Consider the following 14,067-nt stretch of genomic DNA (forward strand, 5'->3'; position numbering starts at 1 on the left):
TTCAGATATTTTTGAGCGACCTGATGAAAACAAGCAAATGTACAGTCAGCAGTCAGCCAAATATCTTAATATAACTTTGTTGCCATAGAAATAAGGATGTGTTCCGATATAGTGGCGAAATATTGAGAGACCAAAGGTAGCCGCTTTAGTGGCTCGGAAACTTAGAGAGAATGGGAGAGGATCGTGCCGTGAAGAGAGCGTACTTGGGACAACAAAATAGGACACGCCCGAGTGGATGTCCTAGGTACCGCTGAAACGACGTAGTTGCTCAAGACCTGCTCAACCTCGGCCATGCCGTTGGCGACTGGCGAGAGCTATCGCAAGACCGAGAAACATGGCGTGATCTGGTGTCGGAGGCCAGGACACACTTTGGGTCGTTGCGTCACCGTAGCCGTAGTAAGTAATGTTAATATCCAGAAAGGGGAATGGGGACGTAGACGTAGGTATACGTTTGTATGAAAAGGCGATTTATGGGCGGTGGTCGTTCATATTCGTCTTAAACCGGAAATTAATCTAAAAACGTTTTTGCAACTAGGCTTATAAAAATAAATAATAATTTTATGTTGAAACAAGTTTTAAATAAATACCTACGTAGATGAAAAAATACAATCTTGCCTTTTATCAAATCACATAATTTTTTGAGAAATTTGCGAATTAAGTTATCCAAATAACGGCTACAAATAAGAAATCCCTATCACAGTTATACTTAAACCCTGGCAGGGTTGAATACATAATAATGTCGGTATTTAACTAAACATAAGACAAACTTTTTATTTCATTTACGCGAGCGGAGCTGCGGGCCCGTCTAGTTTGCTGATAAAATTGATTTGCTAGTGACTATAGTCTGTCGAGCCATTCCTGTCAGTAGAAAACAGAGGCAAATTTAAAAAAAATTGGCGCGAAAGGTTATCGTCCCATAGAAAATTTGAATTTTGCGCCTTTTTCAATTGAAAAAGTTGTTTGGCAGACTATATACAACTCCGCGGTTAATACGTACCCAAACAGAATAGTTATTTACGATACAAGTGCGGAAAAGAGGAAATTCGAAACTAGTGGCGATAAATTAAAACACGACCGAAGGGAGTATTTTAAATCGACACGAGTGATATTTCACGCACTAGTGCGGTGCGGAAAAGTAGGAACATATGTACTGTAAAATATATTTTCCCGCTACTTTCCCGCACTAGTGCGTGAAACAGCACTTTTCGTGCGTATGTCAAAAGTTTAAAGGGCCATATGTACTGTAAAACGTTGTACGATACCTGGGCCCAGTTTTATAAAGTTACAAGTTACAAGTTTACAGGCGTTTACTGGCAACACTTGCTCCGTTTTTTACAATTTGCGTTTTATAAAAGTACTGTGTTACAATTTTACAGGTTACAGGTACAAGTGCCTGTAGCTCAACCATAGACGAAAATATGGGAGTTTAATAGTTTTAAACTCATAATCGAACAAGCGTTTTATAAAAATATTGTAAATTACAAGTGTAGATTGGTACACTTGTAACAAAAACTGACATACGTCTTGAGTCCTGTAATTCTTAATTTTTAATTAAAATTATTCGTTTTCTGAGCGATTTTAAACTTTACTCTTTATTGTTAGGCACCAACGCCAACGATTTTGCCAGGGCATGCATATTTTTCCATGCACTGACCTCATCAGTTTTTGTTAATGTATCTGAAGTATATAGTAAATAGGAAATAAAGTGACAATATGTTTGATATTGATTTTATTGATGATATCGTTTTATTTTATCTACTAGGAAACGGAAAAGGATTTGTGCCGATATTTGTCGTTGATTTATTAGCATTCGTCTCTTTATTTAAGTATAGTGCATTCACATTATGGTAAAGTGTACTATTCATAATTTGGGGTCATCCATTAATTACGTCACACGAATTTCTAGGTTTTTTGACCCCTCCCCCCCCCTTGTCACATTTGGTCACATTTGGCAAACCCCTCCCCCCTAGTGTGACGTCACATTTTTTCTACGAAATCGCCAAATCGAATTAAGTAAGTACCTAAGTATTATTAATATTTTATCAAAATATTTTTGACGATATAAATATTAGTAATTTTATAACCCAAAACTGCTTAGGAAAGAAAATTAAAAGAATAAAAACGATTATCGTTTTAAAAACTTGTTATTTAAATGTACATCGAATAAAATAATTAAAAAAAAAAATTCGGTTACTGATGAAGTTAAAGTGACGTCACAAAGTTTGTGTCTCCCCCCTCCCCCATGTCACAATATGTCACATTTTCTTGACCCCCTCCCTCCCCCTAAACGTGTGACGTAATTAATGGATGACCCCTTTTCGATACACAGCGTACTTATCTTTGAGCCGCTACCGAAGCGATACATTTTATAATGTAATGTGAAACAGTATTTATTTACTTATTAGGTAAATATTTCATGAAATCTAACTTAATCTGAATCTGAAAACGGCCCGAAAAGTATATCCTTGGCATCGAACACCGCTCTCAACCACTCGATTTTTCCTTAATTTCTGGGCATTTTTCCAATAATTAATATTTTACAGCAAACAATAACACAGCTTACACAGCATTTAGTAGAGCACAGAGTATCTATGACAGACTTTTTTTTTAAATAGTGATGTCCTTCACACCTGTAGATTTCACATGTAATCGAGATTGACCGTGGTTCTTTACAACTGTAATTATCTATGTGTATTTATAAAACACCTGTAGCCGTTCACAGTGCATTACAGGTGCCTGTAGCCTGTACTCTTGTAACCTGTAACTTGTAACTTTATAAAACTGGGCCCTGTGCGAATAAGTAATTCGCAACTCGTGTCGATTTAAAACACTCCCTTCGGTCGTGTTTTAATTTATCGCCACTCGTTTCGAATTTCCTCTTTTTCGCACTTGTATCGTAAATAACTATTTTGAAAACACTTATGTACAATTCAGACATCTAATGGCAGACAATGTAGAGAATAGACTTATGTCCAAATGAGGCAGTATGGCTTAGAGCTTTAGCCTGTCCAGAAGGACGAAAAAAAAAATTATGTCCAAATGTCAAAAGTACTGTCAATGTCATCAACTCATCAGTGATCTCGTCTTCATAATCCTTTCATAACATTTCAACGCTGCACAATATTATTAGTTAAGTTTAAGTCAATATTAGCCACTGAACATGCTGAGAGGCCTGGTAAGATATCTTCCAGATTATATTGACACATTTGACGAGAATTAATCTAGTCTTTTGACTGTATTTTTCATAAGTACATTGAAGTATTGTAACTCCTAAATAAACATGACAAAATCATCAAAATTTGTATTGATACCGAACAAAGAAAACGTATCAATGATAAGCAAATTTGTATCATCATTCATCATGCTAATTTAGTAATAGCTTATAATTATTGTTATACCTACAGTATCTCGATTTTTTTTCTGTAAATGCATAGTGAAAGTTCACCAAATATCTGTTTTTAATTAAGGTTTTTTCTTATATAACAGTAATAAAAGAACTACGCATCATAGCTAATTTTATCCACACTCTAATTCAGTATAACATTCTTTGTGCTTATAAATACATGTTTTCAAGTAGAATAGCCAAATAAAGGTATAAATAGGTACTGTTTACTTTTCTTGAACTTGCTAGTGTATCAGATTCACTCTTCAGATTCCTCACTCACTTCAGGCAGCACATTCACAGTATTTCTATGAAAATATGACATTTATAATGACACTACCACACTTTATTCTACTGTCAAAGTTGGTGCAGAGTTTGCTTAGACGGACTTTATGCATCATAGACTTTCCTCCTCATTTCAATAGATTAAGCAAAAAAATATTTGAAATTGGAATGTCATATTGACAAATTGCAGTTATGAAAAGTCATAAATATTCATGAACATTAATCAAATAATTAATAATAATCAATATTCGACAATAAAATGTGGTTAGCTGGATTATTTTTATAGAATTCAAGAGAAAATTATCTAATGAGGGAAGTTTTTTGTCATGGGTTTTTGTGGATTTCTTTTTAAAAATGGGGTAAGTTACATAAACTGTGTCAAGATTCATGAAACAATTTAGAGTTAAGGTCAGGCAGGGCAATTGCAACTACTCTAATACATGAAGTGAGTCTAGAGCTAGAGCCATTTATAACATGCGTGAACTCTCTCTTACGACTGTCGAAAGTGTGCATTGTGTGCAATGAATACAAGTGGCCCTGGCTGAAGACTTCTTGTATTTTTAGAGTAGTTGCAATTGCCTTGGTGAACTTATTTGTCCTTCCCTTTCATTTATAGACACAAGTCTGTGTAGATGCTTCACATTTTTATTGAACTCATACATATATAATATTTTTTTGTAGGAAAACATATTGGTTGATACAATAAATAGATGATTTTTTTTTTAATTTTTATTACCATTTTATTTCTACTAGGTATAATATTGCAGTATGAAATTTATGGTCATATTTCTTGCAGATAATTTTTGGAGCTGGAATGTATACAGGAGTGTATGTAGCCCAAAATTATCAGGTAAAATCCTCATTCCTGCATTATAACCTTGATTGTTAGCTTTTCACTGTTAAACTACTCAACTCATTAACATTAACAGCTAGTATAAAATAATTGCAAAGGAGGCTATGCAGTGGCATATGCTAATAATTGTTCATCTTTTAATAATCAATTTTAAGACCTATCAATCATTTTATACAGAAAGTTATTATTGATGTATTTGTAACAAAAATTATGCATCTAGAATGTTTCCTGGTATTACTTGTGTAGCCTCTTTTGTGGCTATGATATAACCACGTCATGCTCGGCCGAGGCAGCGCGCGCGAGATGTCTACACAGGTCGTTTTGTGCGCGAGGAAATTGCCTCGCGCGTATGTTTGCTCTGTGTGGACCCGGCTATATCTGTTATCAGGTGTCTGTAATGTTATTATTACCAAAACTAGACCATAGAGAAATATAATAAGAATAAATTGCTCACTCCATACATCAGTTTTGGTACCAAAACGACTATTATTTTCGTAGTCGACATCTAGCATCAAGTAGCGGAATTATCAGTACCACTACTCGATACTAGATGTCCCTCGTGTGGCGACTCACGAAATTGTATTGAACAACAATTTACAATTAATATTAGAAGCAGAAATAGTTGAAAATAGAGTTCCGGTTAATCCGTTTATAATATTAGCTGAAAATTGTTGAGCATTAGGCTTTTTGGTCGTCGCAACATCTATTGTCAAATAGCAGTACCTACCGCTACTAATTCGTAGTTCGTAATTTTCGTAGGTGTAGATGTCGACTACGAAAATAATACCTAGTCGTTTTGGTAAGTACCATTACTGATGTATATGGAGTGAGCACTCTATAGGTATACTTTTTTCTCTATGACTAGACAAAGAAATTGTGAAACTAAAAATGTCTATTTTATTGAAATGCTAATAGGTCATTAAGATATTAACAAATAATGTATTTATTATGTCTGATAACCAGGGCTGTTTTTCTTGATACAGGGTGCTCTTGTATATTTCTGTGAGAAAACAAGTAAAGCTTGTGATGAAGCAGTGGATGCTCATAAAAAGTGATGGTTGGTTCTTCTTAACTTTATTTCTGTTTCCTTTACTAGAATCATTATGTAAGCCAGGAACCATTCTGCAGTGTTGGGCGTAATTAATTACTCGTGTAATTTAATTATATGTAATTCGATTTTTTGTAATTTAATTACATGTAATTCGATTTGCTGTGTAATTTACAGATTGCAATTACATTAATTAGTAATTAAATTACTCAATTACTTTTCACTAACCTTTTTAATAATATGCAAAGATGAACAAATTTACTTGGAGTAATTATAAAGAAACACTTTTATGAATTCCATTATACGCTGGATAACGTTATAACGTTATCCCGGGAATCATACCTTTACAGGGTACTATGTGACAAACCACGTCGAATATGGCGGTCGGCGCTTACGTCGCGTAGCACCGCATTAGTATTGGGGCGCCGCTAACAATGGCGTAAGCGCCGACCGCCATAACGTGCCTTTCGACGTGGGCTGTAACAAATGGTGTGCAAATACTTAAAAATAGGGGGTAGGGATGAAAAATGTCAACTCATTTGTATCAATAAAATACCTGTTAATTTTTTTCATACATTAACACCATGGTATAAAAATCTAAAATATTAATGCTTGGATTTTCCCATTACATTATTTTCCCTTGTACAAAATATTGCAACAATACTCATTTGCATTTTTTGTAATATAATAAGTTATCATTGACAATGTTGCTTAGTCAAATTTAAACCATTCAATATTTTCATCTGATTTTGGAAATAAAGATGACCAAAAACTCGCATTCTATAAAAGTAATTGTAATCAAGAAAAGTAATTAATTTCTAAATGTAATTAAAATTTTAATTAACAATTACATTTCGTAATTGTAATTGTTTATTAAATGCGCAATTGCTTTCTACATGTAATTGAAATTATTTGTTGCAATTACATTTGTTAATTAGTAATTCATTTACTTTTTACCCAACACTGCCATTCTGTCAATGTCATAAAGTTTAACCGTTTCGGTGCGGATGTCACGACAGGTGTGTCATCAATGTTTTTAACGTGTGGCGTATGACACGACAGGCGTGCCATCATATTCTATGGCGTAAGGCACGCCTGTCGTGACATGAAATAATTGTTCGCCACCAGCCAAAAGTTTTCAGAAATGGAAGACGCAACAAACCGGTTAACTTTGTGAAATAGGTATAATAACTATAATTTAACTTTTCATATGCTCCTGTCAAACATTTGTCATTTATATAGCAATAATAAATAAATGTTTAGTTGTCATAACCAAATGTTTTACATAATGGAGCAGATCTGCTCCTAAGCATACTAAAGGTTAATTATGCAAATATTTTCCTACATAAGAGAAAATCTCTAATGATAATAAATTTTCACCTTACAGATAGATAAAGTGGAAAACCCAAAGGTGCTATTTAACAAAGTCTATGACTCAATTAAAGAGAAAATTGATGATATCAAAACTCCTAAAGATTAATGAAACTGGATAAGGAGAAGTAGCTGAAGAAAATGCATTCAATTTTGTACATATGATTTATTTTAGTTATTGTTATACAATGATAATATTAATAGTAATAAATAATATTTACTGAAATGTGCTTTAATTTATAGCATTGATAGACCCCCACCAATATGTTCTACCCTTGTCTGAGGTTCCTCAAATGCTAGCCAGTCACTAGAATGTGTGGGCAATAGCCCCATGCTCTGACATTTGTATAAGGCAAGAAGAATATTCACAATGTTTCCAATGATAAAAACTAGCTTTTGCCCAGCTGCTTGCGTCCCTTCCACCATCTTGAAGGTACTTTGTGTGAGAAACAGGGACTTGACGGGCCGCACAATCAACATACCCACCATCATTATAGGAAATATGGATATGGAGTTACCAGCCATGTACATGATAAACAGGTTCATAGGCACCTGCTTTAAGGGCCCCAGTGCAACATCCCACAACTTCTTGATCAGTAAATGGTTGGAATCCGTATCCTTTGATGACTCTGTATGACTTGCGCTGGCAGACTGGCTGTAACCAGGAGGAGATGGCAAATCCACTAACTGGGATTTGTTCCTGTAAATTAAATGCGCCAGATTATAGGAGATCACCACATTTATACAAATAAATATAATAACTACGACGATCCCTTACTTTGGGTTGAAATCCAAAGCCCACTTGAACTTTTTGTTTGTCTTGAGTTGTGACATGATTATTGATTTAGAACAAAGCTTTTATTAAAGTATTCGTAAAATATATCCGTATACTTGTCACAGAATGAATAGTTTACTCTTGGATAAATTGTTTAAAATTCTGCTACTCATGAAGCTTCACGTTCTCTCAGTGACATCAGATGATGACATTGACAGGAGGATGAGCCACAATACAGATAATATATAAAATATTTTTCTGGGTGCGGTCCAAAACACATGAAACAGCAGTTCTGTTGTACAAGTCAGAGTCACCCACAAAAATTGGGTCTGTCAAAATATTATCAACCAGGCTAGTTGGCAATTACACTTTTACGTTGTTCCGGACGGTGAGTATAGTAAATGTTATAATTATTTTTATTTTGTGTATGTGTAACATAGTTTAAGATTAATAATATGTAGTCTTAAAATGTCACTACGCCCTAGTAAAGGTCCATGTATGTACTTACTGATTATTATAAGAATATTGGTCGCAACAAATAAAATGCTTGTTGAACAATTATAAAAACATGTGCTAACTAAAACATGAAATTTGGAACTATCCCTTCTATTTCGACTGTATTGCCATCATTAATATCGATTATTTACAATCGAAAAATAACGATTTTCCATCGAGTATATCAGCGAGTGCGCGAATCGCGGCACGAAGCCGCGAACGCGAGTGTGGAGTGGGCAGCTTAAGATAACGAGTATATTCTAACGGCTCGATAACAACTTACTAAAGGACCGTCGCGCCCGAGCTAAGATTTCCGTTTCACGAAATATCTGATATTGTTAGGGAATATTAGGCAAAGCTCTGCGTAGGTGGCACCTTTGTGGCACATACAGTTGCATACAGTAAACAAACCACATTGACACATCACACGTCACGTCAATCGCATGGCCTACCACGAAACAAGAAAATCGAAATTTCGTTATCTAATCTCTCTATCACTCTTGCATATTCGAGCGATAAAGAGGCAGATAACTAAATTTCGATTTTCGCGTTTACCGGTAGGCCCTTGTTAACAAACCGCCATGATGCATCAACATCAATGTCATATTTTATTGTATGAAACTTCGAGCAACACCGGCTTCCGACACATCGGAAGGGAGGGGCCCAAGCGATATCTGACCGTACAAATCTTTCTGCCATTTTTCGCGGGGGGAAAGGTGCACACAGTCGCACTTCTCACACACTTACATACAAAATCCAATCTGTAATGACGACACAAATACATAGAAAATGACACACGTCAAAAACAAATCTTGCAAACCTCGATCTCTTTTTGTGTACGGACGAGTGATAAGTGTCACAACACGCACACTAACACATTTTCGTTGAAGTATGTTATTGTATTCTGAGAGATGACAAGTCGGATTTGTCGCTCGACCGATCCGCAATTTGTACTGAGCGAGCAAAATCGATAAATCCAACAATTACATGAGACTAAAATATAATAATTGTGTTTGAATGTAATTAAACGTATGATATGTAAATAAAAATATTACATGTGAAATGTAACACTTTCTTTTTGTAAATTTGATGTCCCCGACCTCTTTTTATAACAAAAAACCGAGCAAACAGGCATATTTGTGCAGCAGTGTTCACGCGCGCGTCTGGACTCGGTCTAGTGAAAAATCCAAGTGCAACTAGTTTTATTACCCGCGCTAGATTAGATTGACGCGCTAATCTTGTACCTCGGCAGAGGGGAAATAGTGCGAATGCCGCCTCCCTTCCGTGTTGCTCGAAGGTATGAAAACTTGTCAAAAAACAGTTTAAGGCACAGTATGTATAAGTTAGTCTATGAATTTACTGAGTCGGTAGTGCTGCACTCTGGCGGCAGAACATTGCAGTAATATCCCTTATTGTTTTAATTTAACATGTCTTATAAGAAAAGTAAATGAAAGAATGTATTAGAAATGAACAGAACTTTTAATAAACAATAAATCTAACAGTAAACATGACCTACATTTGTTTTAAAGAGCTCGTAATGCTGAATAGAAGTAACATGAAACTTACAACGTTAAAAATGCTTATTTATTTTTACAACTGCACTAAATTCGTTTTTTTAGCATTAGAAATAAGGTAAACAATCGTGATGTGTCTTTTTATTGAAAAACACGTTTTAAAAATAAGTCACGGCAAATATGTAACAATTATGAATCTAATACGATCATTTATATTCTTCTGCTTTCATAAGTACCTAATATATAGTTACTTTCTGATTTTTAAAATGCGTTTTTCAATTAAAAGACATGTCAAGATCGCTTACCTTCTTTCTAATGCTAAAAAAAAACAACTATAGGTATATGCAAAAGTGGATGACCGCTTTTCCATACAAACGTAAGTAGTCCCCGTAGTAACAAAGGGGCATAGGGGGATATAGGGGTAGTATTGGTAAATATTAATATACATCAAATTGTCTAATATTAGTACATTATGTTATGATACTCGATAGGCGATAGGTTTAATGACCAATGCACACGTGTTTCATACGACGTTTTTCAACACATTTGCAAGGGTTAAAAATGTAGGTACGAGATTGAAGCAATACCGTCATTATAGCCAACTATGCCCGCTTTTTAAAAAAAAAAACACGAATTTCTCAAAAAAAAATTAGACTTTTTTTTGTTCAGCACGTCCAATAGTGATCAAACGCATCAGTTTAATTAAAGAAAAAAAATTCAATCGTGTTTTTACCCACTTTTTTGGCGTTTTAGAGGGCGGGCATAGATATTCGGGGTTTGCGCCAACATTGCCCACTTTCAAATAAATTTGGTGGGCAATGCTGCCTACTAGGGATGTACCGACTAGTCGCCGACTAGTCGGGAAAGCCGAATATCCGGCCACATTTGTAGTCGGCGGTTAATCGGCGACTAGTCGGCAAAAATGGCCGATTAGTCGGCACTTTATTAGTGCAAGAAAAACAGAAAAAAAAGAAATCAACAGTCAATATTTACCATATGTTTTATGTCTCTTCTTCTTTCCATCCTGTTACCCCCTGCTGGGGTGTAGGGCTCGAATCTTTTTCTTCCACTGACTCCGGTCCTGGGCAGCTTGGGTAGCCTCCTCCCACCCCATCCCCAATACACCCAGCTCTTGCTCCACAGAACGGCGCCAAGTAGATTTAGGGCGACCATGTTTCCGTTTGCCGGGCATCTTCCAGGTCAGGGCCACTTTGGATAGGTGGGTGTCAGGTTTCCTGAGGATATGCCCAACCCAATGCCATTTCCGCGTCTGGATCTCCTTGTGTACGGGTGCTTGTCCGGTTATTCTCCATAAGTGAGCGTTTGTGATCCAGTTAGGCCAAAAGATACGTAGGATTTGCCTTAAGCATTTGTTCACAAACACTTGGAGTTTTGTCATTAGGTCTTTGCGGACAAACCAGGTTTCGCACCCGTACAGTAGCACGGCCTTTACATTCGAGTTGAAGATCCTCACTTTAGTTCTTCTCGTTAGGATAGAGGAGTTCCACACAGGTTTAAGCTGGCTGAATGCAGCTCGGGCTTTGTTTATTCGAGTTTCAATGTCAGCTTCCGTTCCTCCACTCTGGTCGACAATACTGCCCAAATAGCAAAAGCTCGCCACTTGTTCGATCTGGTTTCCCTTAATCAGCAGCGGAGTTGAATCGGTGGTATTCTGGCGCATTTCCTTTGTTTTCTTGTAGTTAATGCGCAATCCTTCCTTTTCAGCCTCCTCTGCTAGATCTTCCGCCTTGTCTTGGAGTTGCTCACGCGTGGTTGCTATAAGACAGGTCATCTGCAAAGTCGATATCCTCGAGGTCTTTTTCAGATGTCCAAGGCAAGCCTCTTCGACCTTTGCTGGTAACCCTGCACATCACGTCGTCGAGCACCATCAAAAATAGCAGTGGGGAGAGCAAACAACCCTGTTTGACGCCTGCTGTGACATCTATACTCTCAGTGAGTTTACCCTTGTGGAGCACTCTACACGACGATCCATGGTAGAGTGCTTTGATAATGTTGATCAGCTTATCTGGCACACCGTTAAGCTTCAGAACCCTCCATATGCTTGCCCATTTTACCCTATCGAATGCTTTTTCAAAGTCCACGAATAGCGTAAAAACCTCACACTGCATCTCCTGACATTGTTCTAGGACCATTCGCAAGAGGTTGATCTGGTCCGCACATGAACGCCCCGGCCTAAATCCTGCCTGTTCTTCTCTGAGCTTGCTGTCAATCACTTTTGCCATCCTCGAGAGTAAGATCTTGCACAGCACTTTAGAGCAAATGGGTAGCAGATTTATACCCCTCAAGTTAGAGCATTGGGATAGGTCTCCTTTTTTGGGTAGTTTTATAATAATGCCTTCCTTCCATGATGTTGGTACCTGCTCTTGTTCCCAAATGCGCGTCAGTAGTGGCTCGAGAATTTCACCGGTGAGATTTACATCCACTTTCAGAGCTGTTTTATATTATATTATGTTTTATGTCTATTTTACTAAAATATATATTTACCTATTCAGGGTGCATACGAAAACTTTTGTTCATATAATTGACCGTTTGATCGTTATCGTATGTTGGTGGGATGGTGTTTTCCTCTACAGGTCGATCTCTACTGATTCTCGTGTAATTCCATGGGCAAGTTCGATAGTTAAATAATTTTATTATTATTCAGTACTAGCTTTAGCCCGTGACTTTGTCTGCGTGGAATTAATGACAAAAGCCAAAGTACTCGTAGGTATAGCGCCTGAATAATGCTAATAGCAATCATTCAATTCGCGCATTGCTTACTTCAATTATTAGGCGTTTCATTAACTCTTTCAATTCCACCCCCCTTTGCACTCTTCAGGGATGATTTCCGACATAAAAACTATCTCTATACTAAATTTCAACTAAATCGGTTTAGCGGCTTAAGCGTGAAGAGGTAACAGACAGACAGACACACTTTCGCCTTCATAATATTAGTATGGATAGTATGGATTTGTTTTTTTTTATGGTGGAGCTATGGCGAACTATTAATGTTATTGCAAAATTTAGAGACTTAGACAGGGCACGTTGATCGTAAAGACGCTAACCACAGGGGATAGGTTCTTAACTGGCGACTACGTACGGGAAATAGAGCCTTGGAAATACCTCCTACAAGCTGTACTGACGATCTGCTCAGGATCGCAAAATAAAAGAAAGACAGGAATTGAACGAGAATTCTTGAGATAGGTCCTTGAAGCTGTAGAGAACACCAAGCTAATATGATGAAATAGCGCAACGAAAGGAGTAAAACTATTGTTTTTCACCTGAACGATACGAAACCAATGATCTGGCCGACTAGCCGACTAGTCGGCCGACTAATCGGCCATTCGAGCGCCGATTAGTCGGCTAGTCGGCTAGTCGGCCAAATCAATAGTCGGCACAACACTACTGCCTACCCGTTTTTGGCCATTTCCATACAAGACTCACCTAAGCATTTTACAAAGGCTAAGGTTGTCACTTTAGAGATAATCTGTTACAATTGTTTAATTTCCAAAATATGAGCTTTGTGTATTTTTCATGCGTTAAAGGGATAAAACATCTAAATAAAGGATAATAAGACAAATTAAATACAGGATATCTTTATAAACTTACTTTAGTGTACAAATATAACCTTCTTTTACTTGCGAAGTTGGATAAATTTAGTCAAAAGCGACAACCCTAAGCCGTTTTTGGTGGTGGGCAATGTTGGCATCCATAGAGGTCTGTAAATTACCGGATTACATTGCCCACCGCCAAAACTTTTGTGTCTTTAGGCCTTTTTAGATTAAACCTCAATAGACATAATCTATGCTTCATGTTTTATAACTGAAACCCGGAAATATTTGTCAAAGGGTTCTCAATATTTTTCTACTTGCATTCATTTTTCAACATTTTTTTGTCCGCCGAAATATACCCTATATTTGACAACTCGCTGAAAATTCCCAATTCAAGTTGTGCACATGTTTGGTATATAGTTTTGTCACAAATATAACCTATTTTCTACTAAAAATAGCAGGGTGGCCATAAGTATTTAAAATTTTGCTACATTAAAGAATTTGTTTTAAATTGTCGTTTTGGGCAAAGTTTCCCCTGGAGGCAAAGTTGGCTATAATGACGGTACCATTGTATTAGCATTGTATAAGTCAATTAAAATAATACTATTTACTTTTAGGTATGTCTCGAAAACAGAAATTCTGACACCGGAGATTTTTTTATAATATTAACTTATGAAGTCTATGTGATCATTGTGATCATAAAATGAAAATAAAGTCAGACCAACAATAGTCTGCAGCGGATTTGATAGCCCACGCAGTGGAAGTGTTATTTTAAACGTCAAACTTCTATGAA

At 36.6% G+C, this 14,067-nt stretch overlaps 1 protein-coding gene and 1 long non-coding RNA gene across 3 annotated transcripts; one reads left to right on the forward strand and one right to left on the reverse strand.

Annotated features, from left to right (window-relative positions):
• Positions 1-3,110: 3,110 nt before the first annotated feature.
• LOC134790714 (uncharacterized) lies at positions 3,111-7,165 on the forward strand. 2 transcript variants are annotated; one of them, XR_010144209.1, is made up of 4 exons: positions 3,111-3,175; positions 4,464-4,517; positions 5,504-5,577; positions 6,956-7,165. It is a non-coding gene; the product is annotated as an uncharacterized LOC134790714 (long non-coding RNA). The 2 variants fall into 2 exon arrangements; XR_010144210.1 differs by lacking the exon at positions 3,111-3,175 and adding an exon at positions 3,747-4,026.
• Positions 7,091-7,926, reverse strand: LOC134790705 (ER membrane protein complex subunit 4). The gene is made up of 2 exons (XM_063761607.1): positions 7,718-7,926; positions 7,091-7,639 (listed from the first exon to the last, which is right to left on the reverse strand). Exons 1-2 carry the CDS (start codon positions 7,771-7,773, stop codon positions 7,177-7,179), a joined length of 519 nt encoding a protein of 172 aa, XP_063617677.1. The 5' UTR covers positions 7,774-7,926; the 3' UTR covers positions 7,091-7,176.
• Between the last annotated feature and the right edge of the window lie 6,141 nt (positions 7,927-14,067).

The sequence above is a fragment of the Cydia splendana genome, chromosome 5 (assembly GCF_910591565.1).
Source record: "Cydia splendana chromosome 5, ilCydSple1.2, whole genome shotgun sequence".
In the NCBI taxonomy this organism is placed as follows: Eukaryota; Metazoa; Arthropoda; class Insecta; order Lepidoptera; family Tortricidae; genus Cydia; species Cydia splendana.

Excerpts from the sequence above, each read along its gene's own strand:
- LOC134790705 (XM_063761607.1), bottom strand. The coding sequence starts at position 7,773 with ATGTCACAACTCAAGACAAACAAAAAGTTCAAGTGGGCTTTGGATTTC. Across the intron at positions 7,640-7,717 it reads GCTTTGGATTTCAACCCAAA|GAACAAATCCCAGTTAGTGG; the intron begins GTAAGGGATCGT and ends TTTAATTTACAG.